Source organism: Halictus rubicundus, chromosome 1 (assembly GCF_050948215.1).
Source record: "Halictus rubicundus isolate RS-2024b chromosome 1, iyHalRubi1_principal, whole genome shotgun sequence".
NCBI classification, from domain to species: Eukaryota; Metazoa; Arthropoda; class Insecta; order Hymenoptera; family Halictidae; genus Halictus; species Halictus rubicundus.
In genome coordinates, this window is record NC_135149.1 from 2593995 (window position 1) to 2614152 (window position 20158).

Consider the following 20158-nt stretch of genomic DNA (forward strand, 5'->3'; position numbering starts at 1 on the left):
GAGTACGGCAACGATCTCAAGAAGCATTTGAAAAGGTGTCCACGGTCGGTCGTCGAATCTGAGCCCACCGGAGGCTGGAGCTCGAGCTTCGTGTTAACGAAAAAAGAAGACGCCGCGGAGGACAATCCGGCGTGCTTGAAACCGGATTTCGGGATTAGAATCGGTCGGTTCTTTTCTGCGAACTCTTATTCGTTTATGCAGTCGGTGGATGGCGGGTGGCGGGTGGCGGGTGGCGGGTAGCGGGCGTCGGAGATCTCGCCTCGCTTCGTCACGTCTCGACCGGGCCTGGCACAGTTCCGCCGCTCGAGGAGCCTAAACCCGCGACAATGGCCAACAATGAAGCCGGAGAGCAGGAGAGGGCAGTCCGCCGGGCCCCGAAATCACGATCCATTCGTTTCGTTTCGCTTCGCCTCGTATCGCCCCGTAGGGGGAGGAAATATATTTCATCCGGAGACAGGCAGTGAATTGACAAAAGAACAGGTTCGCTCTCGCGTCTCGTGTCTCGATGGGAAACATCGTTACCGCGATCGGATTCGCGTGGTCTCTTTTTACCATCGTGCTATTACCACCTCTCGGTCCCTCGCGCGCGCGCGTTCACGGGGCCGATGATAAAATGACCTCGTGGTTGCAGCCGCGTTGTCGTCTATCAAACGAAACAACTTTGTTCGCGCGAACTACGCAAATCGGTTCGCACTGCGCGTCGACTTCCATATCGCTTACTCGCCGAGATTATTACGCTCTATGAGTCCTGCCCGACCGTTCGAAGCGAAACGACGGTAAAAGAGCAACCAGAAATTCGAAAGGCGTTTCGAAGTTGGATCGGTGGATTAGGGGGACCCGTAAGGCGATCGTGGGTCCGTCTCGGGGATCGTTTAACGCGTTCTCGCCTCGGCCGACGAACGGACCAACCAGAAAATAAATGCGAGCCGACTCGAGACCGAGAGCGATGGAGAGAAATAGATGCGCAGAGAGGGAGAGAAGCGGCGAGGCACGTATGGACCGTCCTGGCGGGGCCGAAAATCTCGATCCGTTTGGCGCCAGTTACGAGGGCCGTACGAGCTGGAAGTATATTTCATTCGGCGCGGCGGTCCGACGTCGTACGGAGCCACAAAAGAGCGAAATCCATGTCTGGGCCTTAACGTGCCGTGGCGTCCCGAGCTTTGGGTCAGTCCTCGCCCCTCCGACTATGACCGCATCAGCCCCGGTCCTATTCAACCGCGAGATCTGCTCCAGGCTCGTGCACGTTCAGTTGCGACACCCCGCGCTCTGTCCCACACGATCCTCCGCGCCTGAAAACGAGTTATCTTTTAGATACGGTTTGCTACACGGATCATATTCGCTAAAGGGAAGAGGAGAATCCTCTTCGATCCCATGCGCCGTTCCTGCATGGAATAATCCTGAACATCTGTGCGGAAAGTTCGTGTCTCGTACACGTGTTTACCAGACCTGGACGCTTCCTCTTGCGAACAATACTTTGCCCTTTTCTGATTTATAGGACCCGGGACGCGGTCGTTGTACACTTCGATGGCTTCGACACGTTCGACGAATAAATCTCGAGTTACCACGCTTTCGAATATTACCGAACGGACGCTTAAGCTGCGTACAGACCTGAACATTTCGACGAACATTGCGCCGAACAGCGAACGAAACGCAAAGTCGACATTCATTTCGGCGGGATTTTGCGTTTCGGACGCTGTTCGGCGCAATGTTCGTCGAAATGTTCAGGTCTGTACGAGCCTTAAAATTGCTCGTTGCGAAAGAAGAACAGTGAAGAGGAGTATTTTTCGCTGTGTACGCTGAGCGTTGTACGTCGTTCGGACGTTCCTTGGTCAAGATTAGTCGGTAGGACGGCACATTGGATAATCGATCGTAATTGCGTCTATTTAGCGGATAGGGCCGATGCGCTCTTGACCGTTCCTCGTATTCGATCTGAACGCGGCGTGGTCGACGAACGTCCACAGTCAGCTCGACGAGTAAGTATCAACGGAAACCCGCATCACGAGATTACGACTATAAATCATGCTTCTCGGCTGTCACCGATTCCCGAAATCGTCCGTCCTCCTCTCCCGCTGCTGCAATCCGGCACGGAAGATTACGTCGCCGATTACTTATGCAAAATTCAGATTCCATTACCCGGACCGGTACCTCTTCAAGGATTCCGTCGGGAATTCTGAAACTTCCCTCTCGTTTGACCCTTCATTTTTCCGCGTTGCTGTCGAGTGGCACCTCTTTGTAACCGACTTTCCAGGCCATTGTCATGCCTCGCGAATTCTCGACTCTTTCGCCCTGAAACAGGAAATAATTTCAGACGATTTCCCTCGAGGATCGATCGCGTGGACGCGACCCGACCCGGTGCGAAAGCAAGCCGGGGGCTGGGCAACGTTTAACAGCGAAAAAAAGAGGAGGCAAGGACACGGGACGAAATGAATTCGCTCGATTAAGCGCGTAAGAGCGGGCTACCTGCAGCGATAACCGTTTCCTTTCCTTCGGCCGAGCGTGGCTCGTGTGCTCGAACGGGATAACGATATCTTTAGAGCCGGCTTTTATCGCTAAAAGTCAGGTGTGAATTGAGGCCACTGGTGCTCGATCAAAGCGGTCCCGCCGACTCCGATTTGGAGCCCGAGAGAAACGGGCCTCGGCTATAGAGAAGGAAACCAGCCGAGAGACCGATGTCCCTCCTATCTGCCTACCGCGACAAATTGGAATATATTGAACTTTAACTCGACGACCAGCGATTGCTCGTTTCTGTCTCTCTCTCTCTCTCTCTCTCTCTCCCTCTCTCGAGTAGATGGACCGTGTTTCACAAAGTTGCTCGGGGCCCTCCAGAACTTTTGGTATCGCTCGAAACGAACGCGAACCTGCCCACGCGCTACCGTACGCGACGGCCCGACTTACATCCGATTTTAATCGGTCATGATGCAACACCGAGCTAAATAAGTTAACGAACCGAAGTCGCGCCGTATTTGGACCGGTTGCGATTACGACGCGCATCAACTCGCCCCGTGAGTCGGGGAAACCTGTTGAATTTTCGTCGCGACCGCACACGGTAAGACGAGTTGTCGATCGTTTTTGCGCGCTTCGTCGAAAAGAGAAAATTGGCTGGATCGTCGATGAGGCTAGGGTTGAGCGTTCGCTAGCTACGATCCTGGCGTAGTTGGTCCTTATTCAGAGACGCGAGAGGCGAGCAAGCGAGGAGGCGTGCAGACGAGAGAGGACGCGGGGGCCCCGGCATAACAAAGATCCATCGGGACCGGTTTCGTGTTCTGCCCTTTTTTACATTCCCCGAAGAGGCCCCGTCGAGCCGCGGGTGTGAAAACCGACACCCACCCACTTGTTATTTTGTCAAACACGAGCCCTGAAAATTATAGGAATCACGCGGTATCGCGGTTCTCCTCTTTGGAGCTCGCTCGCTTCAAATTATTCTCGATTGCACGCTCCCTCCCTTTCTCTCTTTCTCTTTCGATGCATTTTATAACCGTCAATTAAACGCGACGCGAACCGATCTCGTGACCCGCTACCGACACACCGCGGTTTCCTTGTCGTTTCGGAGCTCGGAGTCGCGCTCGAACCTCCTTTCTCTCGTCTCATTCTTATTCTCGTTCTCCTCGCGTGTACACCTCCGGACATTCGTGTTCCTTGGCTGCTGCTGATACCGAACACGATAACAGTTGGTCCGACGATTCCTCCGTTCGGACGCCGAGCCGCACCGGATCAATCCTCGGCGCTACCGTACGCTAACGGATAATTATAGTCGGAAAGTAGCAATCTCGACGGCGATGCTGAAGACGATTCATCGAGTTTCAAACGCGATCCCGTGCCGATTATCGATACGCCCCGAAACAAGATCATTGTTTTTAATTGAAACTGTTCATCCTTTTTCAAGTTCTTTTCAATTGTCCGCGACTTCGCCGGTTGCATAATGAATTCCGCTGCGCGACCACAAAGCAGATCGGGTTCATCCTGCGGCGCTTTAATGTAGCGTTAAATACGAGTTCCGGAAATTGATTACTAGCGACCGGTGCCGTCTCTCGCACTAGGTTACGGGACGCTCGCATTTTCTAGCCAGACTCGGCAATTAAACGCGACAGGGAGCAGCTACCTTTTGCTACCGACGAGAGGCGACGATACGCGCGGCTCCGAGCAAATTGGTTCGTCGTGCAATTTCGCGCGGAACACTCGCGAAATTGTATCCGTTTCGTAATTAGAATCGATCGTGCTTCGCCTTATCTGAAACGTAAACCTGTTCTTCCGACACGCGGCGCGGCAACGACTCGGTCTTCTAGTCGTTCGTTTCGTTTCGCGTCGCAGGACCCGCGATGGAAATTAATCGATCCCTTCGATGCCGACGGAAATTTAATTTCGTTTTCAACGCGAGACGTTAAGATTTAGATCCGCGTAATCGAATCTGTCCGAACAACTATATTAGAGCCGCTGAACCGCGGATACAGCGTGTCGATACCCGACGCGTTTCCTGCCGAGAAGAAATCTCTCGGTGCATCAAAAGGAAGAGATATTTCGTGGCGATCGAGGCGAGACGAAAACGTGCCCTCGCCTCGTCTCGCGCGAACATCTCATCCTGCCGACAAACCGCACCGATTATTTCCGACACGGATGGTCGACTGCGAGCAAGAAACGTTCCCTCGAAAATTCGAAATCGGCCGGCTACCATCGGTATTCGGAGCGAGGTGGCTTTCGTGGGGGGTTTTTTGCTTGTCGACCGTCAGCGCCCCTTGTATCCTTTGCTATTATTCTTGCCACAACCGCTGCGGACGCCTCTTCCCCGTGTTCTTATTTTCGAAAGCAAAGCGGGGCGACCGACGATCTGGAACTAACACCAGTTTCGAGCTGAATTCACGTGAGACCGACCGATCGGAATTCGAATCTTCCTCTCGCGTTACTATACCTCTTGTACGAAAATCGATTCGAACGATCAAATTATCGGAGCAACTACAAAAGCTCTGAAATACACGCGTTTTCGAACGATAAATATAGATACGAATTTCCCATATCGGTTCGGAGAAGAAGCAATTGATTTCAGATTTGCGACGAGCGATAATATCTCGAAAGGTGGACGAGACCGATAAAGAGCAGAGCCACGTCGATCATTCGCAATGCCAAAGCCGATAAGCGAGGCGTTATTGTGATCCAGCGCAGACGATCGACACGGAGAAAGAGCTCGATACGCGTTGCGGCTAAATAAATATTGGAGTGGGGGCGTCGTTCACGTAAATGACCGATAGCCGTTAATAGCCGATAGAGCATCTCCCGAAAGGATCGTCGCGCGCTCGAAATAGTCTCTGTTGTATTCAGAAAATACAGCGAGGCATGAATGAACCGAACGTGGACCGAGGCACGAGGGTCGCTGTTTCGCGCGATCGAGAAACGGAAAGAAAGAGAGGGAGGGAAATGGAGATGTGGAGAGCTAGAACACGTTAGACTCCTACTCCGTGTCACGACAAGATCGAAAAGTTGGAACTGCGATAGGAGACAGCGAACGGAGGTTGTTTCGCGAAACGAAAGTACTTAATAGCCGACACGCTGTCCGCATTCTCAGGTGACAAACTCGCACGGTTCTCACCTGGGTCATTTCTGCACCGGCATGGAAACTACACCGGTCCGGCGCGCATACACGCATACTGGTCGTTCAGCAAATAAGGCACTTGTTAAGTGCACCGAGGCTGGCAAGTCACGCCGCCCTGGGACGGGTTTCGCGCACTCCTTGACCATAAGCGGAATACAATACTCGCCACTTATTCCTATACCATGCAGGGGATCGTGTACTCGCTCTAACTATATTGGGAAAGTGAACGGTGCGCCTCTATCCCGCAATATCTACCCGCTGTAATGCGTCTCAACTCGAGATTCGAAAAATCTCGAAGCAGTAGGTTCTGTGTTAGGAAATTGTGCGAGGGTTATGTCACGAGAAGTTGAGAGTTCAAGGTAGGAGCAGGATCCACGTTTCTAAGTTTGGTCTTGTAAATAGGAAAATCCACGGATCAACAAATATGATTCGTGATCCACGCGGGCGAACGATATTAAAGAAGTGCTTCGAAGGAACAAGTCAATGCGACGTTTAGACTTACTAGGAGGAAAAGCGTTCGCAGGAATTATACTATAAGCCTGTTGGACGATGGAGGACGTACAACGAGCAAGGTCGAGTGTGCACGGTAATCCTACAGTTGAAAGGACGAGGAACCATAATGTATCGATTTTATGTATTTTATTTAGTTAATAAAAAGCAAAAAATTACTTCTCCGCCTTCGTTTTTGCATTACGCGCTTTCATATATTTAACAACGATCTTCTGTTCTTCAATTAGGAAAGCACGGACGATCCTGGAACAAAATAAAGTAAAAAGTTATGCATTGTGTTAACGAGCAATTCGTTCTAGCACAAAGAGAACAATTAAAGACGCGAGCATACCTTTCTTTCACACATTTGTGACAAAGAACACCCCCGTAGACTCGTTTCACTGTTTTCTTACGCCTGCACATTCTGGACCTTTCCATTGGTCTGGCCGGTTGGATTCCTCTGAGCTTATCTTTGCATAATCCGCATCTTGGGATCTTCTTGGGTTTCTTAAGGTACTGGTATACCAGCTTTCCACCAGGAGTGCGTACACTAAAATCATCAGAAAACAAATTATAAAGCTTATTGGTATTCAATTTCAATAAATCGAAACTGTGATTCACCGTCTACAGTTTCCCGAGGTTTCAGAGTTTACTATAATAACCGTATCTTTTCTAACGATAAACCATGCATCGAAATAGGACAGAGAAACAACAACATAACCTCAAACAGTCAGGCACCAACAAATGTACATTTATCCCGATGAAACTAACGCCTCGATAATAACGGGTATAGCACGAACCGATAATGGTATAACTTTGTTTCTCGATTAAATAAAAAACAATACTTACACGCGTCTCCTGTTGCTTTTTGTGTTGTATGACAAACGTCGACGATAGGTTAACCGCTGCACCATTTTGGTCCTGGAATATAAATTCTTTGTTACGAGAAAATATCTCACATATTGTTGGAAATAACATCTCGGAATACTGAAGATCGCGAAATCAATATGCGGACCTTCATACATACGACGATTCTTATAAATAATATGGATAACAATAAACCGAATAAAAACCGAACAAACCTATTTCAGATCCAAACGGAAAAGGAAGCTCGAAGGAGCGCAAAAATTGATTCTACGCAAGCGTGACATCGGTCAACCAGAGCATGCAGGCATCTAGCGGTGAACCACCCGAAGTAAAGGAGTCATAAATTTGTAATATTCTGTAATAAGAAAACTACTTTACAAGAAACACATTATTTGGTACACCCCTCTACATTGATGTAGTACACAAAAACACGTAGCGAAAATTTCAAAAATTAATATATTAACCAAATAATGATTCCGGCATAGACGAGGTATAGAAGTAGACCAATCACCCAATCAGAGAGCGTTCGGCGCTCTCGACATAGTGCTGACATCTGCTCAGCCTTAGCATGGCACAGAACCGAGCAGCTTCTAGCAGGGAACAGAACCGAGCATCTTCTAGCAGGGAACAGAACCGAGCAGCTTATAGCATGGAATAGAACCGAGCAGCTTCTAGCAGGAAACAGAACCGAGCAGCTTCTAGCAGGAAACAGAACTGCTCAGCTTATAGCAGGGAACAGAACCGAGTAGCTTTTAGCATAAAACCGAACGCAGATTATTTTTTTAACCAGGATTAGAACGTACAGCTTAATTGTTTTATATGAAATATGTAACTAACATATAAATCTTATATACAAAATCTCTAATTAATATAAATTGAGTATAATATTAATTGTGATGATACATATTTTATTTTTTTCCAATTTTGTAGTTGCAAACTCTAGTTGTAAAGAATGGAAAACCCGGAAAAATTCGAACAAATACAGATTTCATATCGAAGTTTAAAAGCGACTATCCTGAACATTAATCTTAAACTTTTTTCATATATTCAGTTACAGTTATTATTAATTAGAAAAAACACACAGAAGGCTAACGCCACACACACACAAAATACACGTAAAATACCCACAAAACACACAAAACACCCACAATACACGCGCAAGACATGCACGAAACACTGGTTATGGTCGTGGTGATGGGCATATGAAGGCATGGCCATTCGCCTTTAAAGGGCCTAGCCGAACGAGGTAGTTGACATATGTGCCATTCGATTTTCGATCAATTTTCCCCGTTTAATTGGACGCAAGGATATTAAAAAAATCAGACGAATTGCAGTTCCTGATATTCATATTTGAGAATTTTTTCCGATTTTTCGGTTGCCTATCTCATTTACAAAAAATGAGAAACACGTAAAGATTCGAAAAATGCAAGTTTTTTATAGAAATTGAAAAATAACATCGATCATATTTTGACAATAAAAACATATCGTTAGAATACAGTTTTGTCTGTTGAGATTTTCGTGTGTAAGCCGTGTCCTAAAGAAAGAAATTTCCCAACGTTTCGCAAGCTTTGCATCTAGCTTCATCAGGGGGTCAGAAGACACACTGATACTAATGTGTGTCGGATTTGTACTCCACTTATATAGTGGGGTTTGCTCGTTGTTCCGGTTCGGTAAGCACCAATCAGAGTAGACTTTTAATTGGGCGGCCGAACAATTACACAATCGACTGTTCTTGTATTACACATTGTAAGTATTGGAGCAACGAACTTGGCCTCAGAAAGTAGTTAGTAGCTAATTAGTTAAACACAAAATCTGTTGAAAACTAGTACACGACGTCGAATAGAGGTACATGCTAGTTTCATCGATTGTTAAATTGCATTACTTTATTGTTGGATCGGAGGAAATACATATTAAATATTTAAAAGATTATCTAATTGTAGGTGTTACACTGAAAATTGTTAACAACTAATTGACGAAGAATCACAGAGCATCATACCTAGAGGTCCATTCTATTATAGTTTTTTTTCGACCATTAAAGTCCATGAATTGTGATTATAAATTTAATAAATTAATGATTAATAAAGCCTATATGTAAACGTAGCATGTAACTATGGCACAAGAGTTCAAAAAATGGTTAAAAACGATTTATTCATGACCAAAATCCTATTGAAAATTACATGTGAATGTCGCTGAGTCCTATTCTGTATTTCTCATTTGGAAATATACAATATAAATCATTATTGACAATTGAGTTATTAATGAATTTGCTATTGACACGATGGATGAGCGAAAGAGGATTGTGTCTGCTCTTCTCTCTCTGCAAAAATTGCATAAATCTTCTTGCTTATTATATAATTGTTTACCTCCTTGCTTAGCGTGTGTGCCTAACACTTACCAGGAGATTCGAAGCGCTGCAAAAAGAAGGTCGCACGAGCGAAACGACCCGAAAAAGTATGTGGCACAGCACAAGCTATTGCTGTCCTTTTTTTACGTGGTGGTAATCGCGTTACGAATTGTGTGACTCCCTCTCGAAGGGGTATACCCACTAACTCCACCACAGTGACCTCCCTGAGGTAACGGGAGACAACGAGGAACTATTATCGAAAACAACTCGCCTCCTCCCACCCCTACAATGACACGCAGGGTGAAGGGAATGACAACCCCCCCCCCCCATGTCTAATATAGTAGAACATCGTACGGGTCACCCACCTGGTGTCCCCCTTCGCGGAGGGCAGTTCGGCTTGGCGCCGGGAGCACCAACTCACGACACCCCGCTACCACCTGACACCGGTGACCCCCTACTGCCCCCTACCTGGCTCAGGGGAAAGGAGACCCGTGCGTCCTCGCCCCGGCCAAGGGAGGAAGTCTCGGCTCGCGATAACAGGTGACCGGGGGCATTCCGGAACAAAAATAAAGAAGTTTTTGTTGGAACATCAACAAAAGTAAGTCGAGTGTTGAAGGATACTGAGAGTGCCCTGGTATATTTTAACGGTCCTCGGGTCTTTATTTATTGACTCTGGTCAGAAGTGGAAGGCCTGCAACCTTACACTTAAAAGAGGCCCTGAGTAATAAATTAAGGATCCTCCCACATCTGTTTTCCCGAGTGGACCCAACAGAGGTTTCTTTTCTTCCCCCTAAAACTTTCTCTGTAGCTTCACTTCAGTTTCGGCTTGCAAACTATACAGACGTCTTCTGACTAGTTCTTCTTCGTTTTAATCAAGAACAGATACGTTGCATTCTAGTGCGTTATTTTCTTATATTATAAATACCCATTTCCATTAGTTTTCTTATTGGATTAGTAATAGTCTCCTGGTCTCACACCGATATTCCCGACCGTGTTCTAGCTTCGGCCCCTCGCGGGGTATACCCCGCGGTGGTGAGGGTAGTTCCAGGGACCGGTAAACGCGAGGTTTATACGAACTTATACCGGAAATTCACTGTATTAATTAATTTTCTATCGATTTGATGGATGAGTGAAAGAGGACCGTGTCTGTACTTCTCTCTCTTCGCAAATTGCATAAATCTGCTTTGTGGGATACCTCATTGCTTAACATGTGCGCCTAATACTTATCAGGAGATTCGAAGCGCCGCAGAAAGGAGGTGGCCCGACCGTGACGTCTACTGTCTTTGTCGCGCACTATCGCTTTCCTTGTCTTGGACATGGGGAAGATAGGGAAATTAGTTCACGAACTCCCGACTGTAGATGGTACCACTGTCGCGCTACCTACACGCACAATCGGTACAAATATTTAAGTTCTTTCAAAGCGAATCTGTCCAGATACATTATTCCGGGCATTAACGGTGTAAATAGATTCGACACTATAACGATAAATAAAACAAATACTGGCTAAATTCGGCTAAAGGAAACGGTATATTTTTGAGCGCGTAAATTATTCCGCTAACTGAAAACAAGAGAAGAGTTTTGTTATCGTTCTGTCGTATAGGAGTCGAGGTGGCCTCGTATTCTTACTAAATAAAGTTATAAATAAAAGATAAAAGATACACGTTTTATATTCAAGGCCAGTCGTCTCGATCATCGTTTGTAACGCAATTTTTGAGCGGGGGTTGGGGGACGCGCCCTATATGATTTCGAATTTGTAATTTGTGAACAAAAGAGACTTTTAGTAGGGACGGTTGAAAGGGATCGCTGAAAAACCGCTTTTTAATTAATAATTTCCATTCACAGCCTTTAGACACGGACTCAAGATCCGTCTTGGCCTTGATCCGACGGGTCTGTGACTAAACTTGTCACATTTTTTGCTCTGTATTATCGATATTATGAATTCTGACGCCAGAAACGTGCTTCAAGTTTTTGGCTTTATTTCGCAGAGAATCAAGACAAAATATAGCTCAATTTGTAGCTGCAGATATTTTCCAGCGCGAGCTGTTCTTGACTTCATCCAGAAAACTCATCCAATGGCATAAAAATGCTTGGATTCCACGGCATGCACATCTTCAATTTTTGGCCTACTTCTAACGCTTATATTACCAAATATCTACATAATCTCGGCAGCTCCTGACCAGCGCGCACTACATAGATTGAACCTTCCTCTTTCGAATGAGCCCTTTACCAGCGACAAAATATTCTTATATAAGGACGAAAACTTGAGGCACATAAAACCATTTTTTGCCGGTAATGTAGTCACTCTACCTTATCGCGAATCTACGAAGACCGGGTCCAGTTTTTAACGAGGAATTCTTAAACGTTCACTCGCTTGAAGCAGTTATGTCGAAAAATGTTCAGCATTCGTGACGCATACAGAATTTCCCCGACCACTGTCCGTCAAATAACTCGCGATCCCCTACGATCCGCAACCCGTTCAGTTGGGAAATGTCCTGATCCTAGATCATGCTACGATTCGAACGATATATTTTCAGCGATTGGATGTCCCGTAGGGAGTTAATACATCCTGCTCACAACAATTGTTTCGAGTAGCAACAAACTGGATAGGTAAGTGGATGGTCAAGGCCGATATGCTGGAACGGCTACGATCGTGCAATAAAAATGACGAGCGGCATGGAATTTCATTATCTATTATCCTGAATAATCTAACGATGATACAACCTGGCCGGCATCGCGTCACAATTGAAAATTGTGTGAATGGTGCGACAACGTTATACGCTTAGGCGCCCAACGCGATCTTAGGCATCGATAAAATTCCTCGAGCCGATTCACCGACAAAGTCATAGAAGGACGAACGTTTTGGCAGCGAAACGAGAAAACCGTGTAACGCGCTCAGGGATCGTACACAAGTGCTATCGTCGCATCGGTAATTGAGGCGAGTTGGTGTCGTAATTTCGGCGCTGGAGTTGCAGAAATCCATTGGGGGAGACCACGGGGAGTTCCCCCTTCTCGATCGAGTTTACTAGGTCCCGCGCCGAGTGATCCCTACCTTCGATCACTTTGGTGACAAGCGGAGAAGCGGACAGGCGGACAAGCGGGCAAGCGGACTAGCGGACAAACGTGCGGTGATCACGAACGCGACTGCAGTGCTTGTTTGGTCCTCGCGAAGGTACCACGGCTGTCGCGACAGGTGCCATAGATGTTGCACGGTTCAAAGATCGAGGCTCTCCGCGCGTCCCATATCGACGAAACACTTCCTCCCGATCGGATACCTGGCCTCCACGTTTCCAGACTTCATTCGTTCGATCCAGATGCGACAGGTATCATAGTTTTCATTCAAGAACTATCTCCTCGATCTCCGGGTCGGACTCTCCGGAATTTCATCTTCTTTCATCTATTACCTGTTACCTCGTAGACCGTGTAGACCGAACAAATTGCCCGACGATAGCGGCGACAATGATTCAGAAGAACCACGAAAGTGAACGCACGGGACCGTTTCCAAGGCAATATTCTACATCGATAAGAAACAGACGCGGGTTTACTTTCGTTTCCATCTGTATTTGAAAATGTCTCGGATTGAGCTGTATATAAACCGTCGATGTATTTCGCAGGTGTATTCGTGCGGCAGACAGAATAATGTAAGAAACAAAAAAAAAAAAGAAAAAGAGAAGGCGTGGGAATGCGTTTTATAAGCTCGCGTGAGGAAACTTGGCCGATAATTTGCGATCTCGAGGTGATTTGAACGCGCGACTACGTCATGCCTTCAATGCCGACTTTCCTCGATCGTAACACGGCAGCGACTATTAACGTCGGCATTCGAATGTCTATCGGTTTGATGTAAAAATATTTCATACGCCGATTTAAACCAGAAGTAAACGGATCTGGAACCAGTTCTCCGATTTCAACGGTCAAGACAAGAAGGTCTCTTCCTCGATCAAATTCGATCCACTTAGTTTCCAAGTTTTTGCTGCTGTTTCTTCTCAATTATATACTTATCCGATACAGCGTACTCGCGTGATCGGATCCACAGGATCTACGGCGTACGTTCGGGGCGACGTTAGATAGTCCGATTTTTCAACTTCGTTGCGAAATTGGTTACATAAATCCAACGTCCACGCGAAAGCGTAGAAACAACGAATCAGAGACTTTAAACGCTTCGACACCGGCTAACGAGCACGCTCCGTGATCATTGTTAAATTACATTTTTCTACGCGTGTTTGCAACACCAAAGAGTTCGAAGTGTCGGTGTCTCTGATAATCGAGAAAGCGAGAACAGGGACCAATCGCTTTCGTCGTGACGCAATCGGGCCAGGGAAAATAAAAATCTGTATAAACGAGTCGTGAAAGTCTCTTTGTTTTGCTTTCTTCCGTCGTTCGAACAAATTCCCCGTGATTTTCTTCTCGTTTTGGAATAAACGGGGCGCGAGTCGGCGGTCACGGGGCTAGGAGAGAAGAGAAGCGAACAGAATTTACTGCTGCCGATAAAAAGAAAAGGAACGCTCGTTCGACAAACGCTAATAACCGGAAATTGTTAAGGATCTCTCGATCGTCGAGACTCCTCTCGACCGCCACACGCGGTGTGTATTATATTACTAGGTTTATCGACACACGATATCGTAAACGCAGAATCACCGAAGAGTGGTCGAACCGGCTTCCATTCCGCAACAAACAAGTAATAATCACAGTCGCGCGTTAGATGCTGTCGTAGACGAATCCTTGTAGAGTGTGTTCAAAGAATCTCGCCGAGATCTCGTCGAGATTTCGCCGCATCGGTATTCTCCGGAATGAAACAACGGAGTTCAGAAACCGATCGCCAATTCGATCGACTAATTGCGAAGTAATCGCACTGGCTGCTCGCGATTCGCGAAGGCCGATCCTTTCGTCGGCGTGGACTGATGCAACGGTTAGAAATCGGATCGGTGCAATAGCTCGATATAGACTAAGCGAGCGTTTTCTTTTTTTTTTTTTTAGAATCGGATAGCTTGTGATCTTTGCTACGCCAGATAGCGTTTCTGGTCGATCGAAATGTTAGGAATGTTGCGAGCGACTTCCGAGCGTACAACGATCGAAGTATGCCAAAACATCGGCATGAGAGACAATGCTTCGACGATCGTTCGCGGCAGCCGGTCGATACATAGTTGAGTGAAGGATGAGCGTCGAGTCGAGAGGTTTTCGCCCGTACTCATCAGTGCATCCAGCCATCCGTCGTAAATTATTTCTCTAGCGCTTAATTATCCAGTGCGAACGAACCGTGACGCGAAACGACTAATTTCTCTACACTCTCGTTCTTGTTACGGCGCGGGGTCCAAGGACGTTTACCGAAGCCTAAACGTTCCGCGTTACGCGAGTAAAAGTAATACGCGTTTCTTCATCTGTCGCGGACCTCGTGGGGTCAGCGAAAACTCATCGCAGTCTGTGAAATTCGTTGGTTTCAGCACGGTAGAGAAAACGCAGCGTTCGTGGGAGACGATGGCCTCGCGACCACGAACCTACAGAAACCGATCGCGAGTGTCGTCACGGAGAAGGTAAGTCGTCGCGAGTCGGTCAAAGTATCGCTCGACGAATCGCGGACACTGCGCGCGCGATCGCAAACTAATCTTTCGACGTTCCTCAGATCCATGGATACGGGGTTCAGGATGATCGCAAGTTACCGCTCTCGTTATCGGTTCCGGAAGAAATGGTAGGTCCGTCTACGATTGGGAGCTCGATTTGGCACCGATCGCAGACTGTGCCAATTCCCGAGCTCCCAACGGTAAGTTGTCGCGCGATTAACGCGAATTAACGATACGTAATTGTCGCGACGAAGACTATCGCGGAGAACGGGAAGCAGAGAGCGACTTGGGGCAACGGTGTGGAGTTCTTGATGTCCTGCATCGCGATGTCGATCGGCCTGGGCAACGTTTGGAGGTTCCCGTTCACCGCCTATGAGAACGGGGGCGGAGTTTTCCTGATCCCATACATCATCGTTCTGTTCGTCGTCGGCAAACCGTTCTATTATCTCGAGATGATCATGGGGCAATTCTGCAGCAGATCCTCGGTCAAGATGTGGGCAGCAGGTGCGGAATTGCCTTTACTCCAGACTCCCTGGAACCCGTTTCGAACGACCGACGTGACTCGTCTTTAAAGCGGAACGTTTTGTCGTGATAAATCGGATAAAGATTACCTCCTTCGATCGATTCGCAGTACCAGGATTTCGTGGAGTTGGCTGGGCCCAGATGTTCTCCATGCTCAGCGTAGGCACCTACTACTGCTCCTTGATGTCCGTGACCCTCCTATACTTGTTGTCGAGCTTCCAGCCAGTGCTTCCTTGGTCCACGTGTCTCGAACAGTGGGGAGACTCTTGCGTCGATTCCGGGGGAACCTACAATTCGACCAAACGGAACCATACGAACATGACCAGCTCGGCCGAATTTTACTTTCAGTAAGAGAATGACAAAGTTTCCGCTTACTTTCGCTTAGAATTGCCCAGAAGAGAATCCTCCGCAATACAGAAACCCTTGCCACCAGGAAAACAGTATTGATGGAGAAGTCGAACATCGACGACGGTATCGGGTTGCCGGATTGGAAGCTGACGATCTGTCTACTGTTCTCGTGGCTCTGCATATTCGGTGTTCTGGCGCGCGGGGTGCACAGTTCCGGAAAAGCGGCCTACTTCCTTGCTATTTTCCCTTACGTGGTCATGATCAGCTTGCTGGTAAGAGCAGTCACTCTGGAAGGAGCCATGAACGGGATCGTCTTCTTCATTAAGCCTGACTGGTCGAAATTATTCGAGGCGAAGGTCTGGTACGCTGCCGTCACTCAGTGTTTCTTTTCGCTGTCGGTCTGCTTCGGCGGCGTGGTCATGTACTCCTCCTACAACGATTTCAGACACAACATATACAGGTTATTCTTTCGAGTTTCCACAACCCTGTATCCGTAACAATTTTCAAGACCGCTTTATCGTTTCAGAGACGTGATAGTGGTGACAACGCTGGACACGTTCACCAGCCTGATCGCGGGATTCACGATTTTCGGTATATTGGGCAACCTGGCCCACGAACTCGGCACGGAAGACATCGCGAACGTCGTTAAAGGTGGAACCGGCCTCGCCTTTGTGTCCTATCCGGACGCTATCGCAAAGTTCACCGTTCTACCTCAGGTGAGACGCAAACGCCTGTCTACTAATCTACACTAGCCAACCAGTAGAGTAGGCGAACCGTTTACAGAAAACTGAAAAACAAACGAGAATGATTATGGTCGAACGGTACGGTACGGTACGGTACGGTACGGTACAACGGTGTTTTATTCTTATTGTTAGTCTCCCCCAGCAACGCAATTCAAGGTGTTCAAGTGGTCGGAATACATTAGATTAGAGTATTAAAGGATCTAGCGCGACACGCGCCGCGCCGAGGTAATCCAGATCCAGAACCTGTCGGAGCGAACAAACTATCGAGGTTTCTCACCTGTTCGCAGTTGTTTTCTGTGCTGTTCTTCCTGATGCTGTTCGTCCTCGGCATCGGAAGCGCCATTGCCATGACGGGAGCCATTATCACCATTATCAGCGATCAATTTCCACACTGGAAGTACTTTTACATAATACTCGGCACGGTGGTCTTTGGATTCTCCGTCGGGACCATTTATTGTACACCTGTAAGTAGGGCGTTAGCGGCGATAGAATTCGCATTGTTACAGACGACATACAGTGGGCCAGAACGACGAATTAGCTGTTGTTCATGCTTATTTTTATATTATTTCAAGACTTAACTTAATATTGTTTCAAGACTCGTGATGAGAATTTCGGACCAAACGTAAACGTTGCGAGTAGTCGTAATATCATGTCAAACATAAATATCACGAGTCTGACTCGTATTCAAAAGTTCGAACCAAACATGAATGTCACGAGTCGCGACATTCGCTCCTTTTGCGAACATTTCTGGGCACCGGTTAAAACAAGAGGTACGGCAAGGGGTTAAAGACCACATTGGATAGGTCGTTGGATTCATCTTGACGTCAGCTATAACGTTATTGAATAAAAAACGTATACTGATAAATAAACAACCGAGATGACCTCAATTTTTTATTAAAAAAAAAAGTTCTTCAAAGTTTTTGTACTGAGATTTGTAGAAGACTGAGTGTCGATTACATTTTGTCAGAAATATATTTTTTGTCACACCACCAAAAATTTCTGAGAAATCGTGCGAATAATGAATAATAATTGAAAACTGGCTGTTTAGGCTTTCAAACTCTGGTATATTGTCCACGGTTCGTTGCCAGAAGTCGAATTTTAGTCGAAGCCTTTATTTTCCGCATGCTTTGCTCGAGTTGAGGCGCTTTCCTGATTTATTGGTCATTCTTCAGATATGCGGATTTTCCGCGTACGTCATTCTAGGGTATAAGTCATACCCGCGAGTGACTGTTAATTGGAAGTGGTCAACCATACATGTTTTTTTTTTGCATGTTTTTTGCGCGTCGATCCGTCACACTGTGCGACACTTTAAACCGGTTTTAACCTTGAACAGGGTGGACAATTCGTGTTGGAACTGGTCGATTACTACGGCGGCACTTTTATCGTGCTGATCTTGGCTACTCTGGAGATCACTGGAATCTTCTGGGTATACGGGCTGGAGAATTACGTGGACGACGTCGAGTACATGCTGAAGAGGAGACCGTCCACGTACTGGAGACTCTGCTGGGCCATTATCACTCCCATTTTGCTGGCTGTGGTCCTAGTTTACTCGTTGATCAATCTGACGCCTATTACCCACATCGGTATTCCCTATCCCGAGAGCGCACACGGTACGTGTAGTTTACGAATGAAAACGATACTATGTAATTACCCCCCCCCGCCCCTCCTTTGTTTCATGTTACATTGTTAGCGTTACATTGTTTCCCCCGGTTTGATTGCAGCTGCTGGCTGGACTATCTGCGCCTTCGGAGCACTGCAGGTTCCTTTCTGGCTCGTCTATGTCGTACTATCCAAAAAAGATTTGGGACTGTCCGAGGTGCGAATCTAAATAGAAATGTTTCTAGAGCGACGTCGATTCGAAGCAAGTTGGACAGACATCTAAACGATTCATTTTTTCTTTCTGTACAGATGATCGCGTCGGCTTTCAGACCTTCCTCGGATTGGGGACCCAAGAACGCCAAAGAACTGGCCTCGTGGCGCGAATTTAAAGAAACCAAGCGGAAAATCCGGGAGAAGCGACAGTGCTCGAGATTCAAGCAATTCGTTTACGTGATATTCTGCGCGGAGGATAGACTCGCGTGATCCTGTACCTCGTCGGAGTCGCATTCCGCATGTCCACTCGCGTGCGCACGCGTTTGCAATTCTAACTTCCCGCCTTTGTTTTCTACAAAGTAGCTTGTAGTCTCGTCGTTGGACCGAAAAGAAGCTCTCCCGAAGGAAACGGACGTCCTTGAACGATGCACGGGCAATTGAGAAATTGACGAGCCTCTGAACGGCGATTCGATAAACGCTATCGTCGAACGAAAGCTTCGACGCAGCCAAAACAGTTCTTCGACGTCCACCGTTTTCGAAAGGAGCTCTCCTCTCCGCGAAGATCGTAGGTCACAGTATTAATTGGTGAAATGAGGCCAGTTCGATCGCCCGACTGCCACAGAAAAGCATTTAAGCAAATAAACTCACGCATTTATTTATTAGACGGTATCGTTATTTCATTCCGCGTCTCGAATCATTCGTGATCCGGATAGTCCCAATCGCCCAAGTATTCCTCTTCCTCCTCGTATCCTTCCTCTGCGGAGCTTTCTCTTTCAGCGCCCTCTCCTTCCTGCAACAAGCGCATAAATGGACCGTGGGGTACATTTAATTATAGAAGAAAATATAACCTTGGATTTGAGTCTATCTCGCTCGATCCTCAGCTCCAGCTCGAGCTCCTTTAACCTTCTCTGTCGCTCCTGGCAGACCTGAAATCAGAATTTTATTAGGATTATATTATACGCAACGGCGACGCGACAGGAGTCAAGGAGGAAAGTCGAGCGAAAGACGACCTTGTAGTTAAGCAGCCAATGACCAAGGTACTCGATCGGATCGGAGGGCTTCTTCGCGACGATTTCGCGAAGTGCCCAAGACAGCGGTTTGCTCAAGCCGTCTCTCAAATAAATTCCATCCGGGGACAAGTAATCGCCGGAGGACGAAGGCGAAGATCTGATCGAATCGGTCACTCCGCGATTCTTTGCCTCGATGTTCCACAGCTGTTCGAGTTCCGCGACATCCTCTTCCGAAAAGCCCATCGCCTTTAGAAGCCTGAACGAGGATGTTTTCAGGTTTCGCGTTCCGATCGAAAACATACGTCGCATTTCTCGTTCGGTCACCTGACAAATTCATCCGTGAAACCGACATTTAGCAATGTCGTGATAAGACTCTCGCTGATCGATCTGTCCCGTAAGAATTTTGCAATTTTTTCTCGCGGGGCGGCTTCGGAAATTTCTTTCGCTCTCTCTTCCTGGTTCCTCGCTCTACACGGATCGTTCGCTTTAGGTTTTTCGACCGGTTCACGATCCGCGACATCTTCTCCGGCCTTTTCCATCTCCTCCTCGATGTTTCTTTCCTCGGTGTCTCCCAATTCCATGATCAAGGTTAATCGCTTTGGAGTCTCGAACTGCCGCGTTCGCGTTACAACGCAAACTTCACCGCATTTTAGGGAATACGTGTATGATTCATCTTCATTTTGAATCTATTCGTATCCTTTGCATGCGACACTGATAACGCGCGTGTACTCTGCAATATATCGTACTTTGTCATTTCTCTATCGCTCGATCCCAATCGCTAGACCACGAATCTTTATGCAAACTCTCATTTCTCCGGAAGAGAACACGATTTCTTTCAGGAGCTGCAAAGTTTCTCCGAATAGAGATGCAATGGAAAATTAATGAAGTGT

General features: G+C 47.1%; 3 protein-coding genes across 4 annotated transcripts; 1 reads left to right on the plus strand and 2 right to left on the minus strand.

Moving 5' to 3' along the window:
• Window positions 1-6205: 6205 nt before the first annotated feature.
• Window positions 6206-7240, minus strand: LOC143365246 (large ribosomal subunit protein eL34). 2 transcript variants are annotated; one of them, XM_076805300.1, is made up of 4 exons: window positions 7153-7240; window positions 6920-6991; window positions 6423-6620; window positions 6206-6334 (listed from the first exon to the last, which is right to left on the minus strand). In XM_076805300.1, the coding sequence occupies exons 2-4, from the start codon at window positions 6982-6984 to the stop codon at window positions 6247-6249; spliced, it is 351 nt and encodes a 116-aa protein (XP_076661415.1). In that variant the 5' UTR covers window positions 6985-6991; window positions 7153-7240; the 3' UTR covers window positions 6206-6246. The 2 variants fall into 2 exon arrangements, with proteins under 2 accessions (XP_076661415.1, XP_076661500.1); XM_076805385.1 differs by lacking the exon at window positions 7153-7240 and adding an exon at window positions 7086-7109.
• A 5111-nt stretch (window positions 7241-12351) lies between these two features.
• Window positions 12352-18874, plus strand: LOC143352352 (sodium-dependent nutrient amino acid transporter 1). Its single transcript, XM_076784743.1, has 11 exons — window positions 12352-12601; window positions 14717-14806; window positions 14896-14961; window positions 15088-15337; window positions 15465-15702; window positions 15789-16163; window positions 16230-16419; window positions 16734-16910; window positions 17780-18056; window positions 18168-18262; window positions 18355-18874. The coding sequence occupies exons 1-11, from the start codon at window positions 12593-12595 to the stop codon at window positions 18526-18528; spliced, it is 1941 nt and encodes a 646-aa protein (XP_076640858.1). The 5' UTR covers window positions 12352-12592; the 3' UTR covers window positions 18529-18874.
• Window positions 16799-20004, minus strand: LOC143352386 (uncharacterized). Its single transcript, XM_076784826.1, has 4 exons — window positions 19269-20004; window positions 19107-19184; window positions 18907-19048; window positions 16799-16908 (listed from the first exon to the last, which is right to left on the minus strand). Exons 1-3 carry the CDS (start codon window positions 19575-19577, stop codon window positions 18953-18955), a joined length of 483 nt encoding a protein of 160 aa, XP_076640941.1. The 5' UTR covers window positions 19578-20004; the 3' UTR covers window positions 16799-16908; window positions 18907-18952.
• Window positions 20005-20158: the final 154 nt, after the last annotated feature.

Bases quoted from the DNA above. Each gene is read 5' to 3' on its own strand.
- LOC143365246 (XM_076805300.1), bottom strand. From the start codon at position 6,984: ATGGTGCAGCGGTTAACCTATCGTCGACGTTTGTCATACAACACAAAA. The intron at 6,621-6,919 runs GTAAGTATTGTT...TGATGATTTTAG, and splicing joins AAAAGCAACAGGAGACGCGT to TGTACGCACTCCTGGTGGAA. The intron at 6,335-6,422 runs GTATGCTCGCGT...ATTTTGTTCCAG, and splicing joins CACAAATGTGTGAAAGAAAG to GATCGTCCGTGCTTTCCTAA.
- LOC143352352 (XM_076784743.1), top strand. The intron at 16,164-16,229 runs GTTATTCTTTCG...TTATCGTTTCAG, and splicing joins TTCAGACACAACATATACAG to AGACGTGATAGTGGTGACAA. The intron at 16,911-17,779 runs GTAAGTAGGGCG...AACCTTGAACAG, and splicing joins GGACCATTTATTGTACACCT to GGTGGACAATTCGTGTTGGA.
- LOC143352386 (XM_076784826.1), bottom strand. From the start codon at position 19,577: ATGCGACGTATGTTTTCGATCGGAACGCGAAACCTGAAAACATCCTCG. The intron at 19,185-19,268 runs GTCGTCTTTCGC...TTCTGATTTCAG, and splicing joins ATTGGCTGCTTAACTACAAG to GTCTGCCAGGAGCGACAGAG. The intron at 19,049-19,106 runs GTTATATTTTCT...CGCTTGTTGCAG, and splicing joins GAGATAGACTCAAATCCAAG to GAAGGAGAGGGCGCTGAAAG.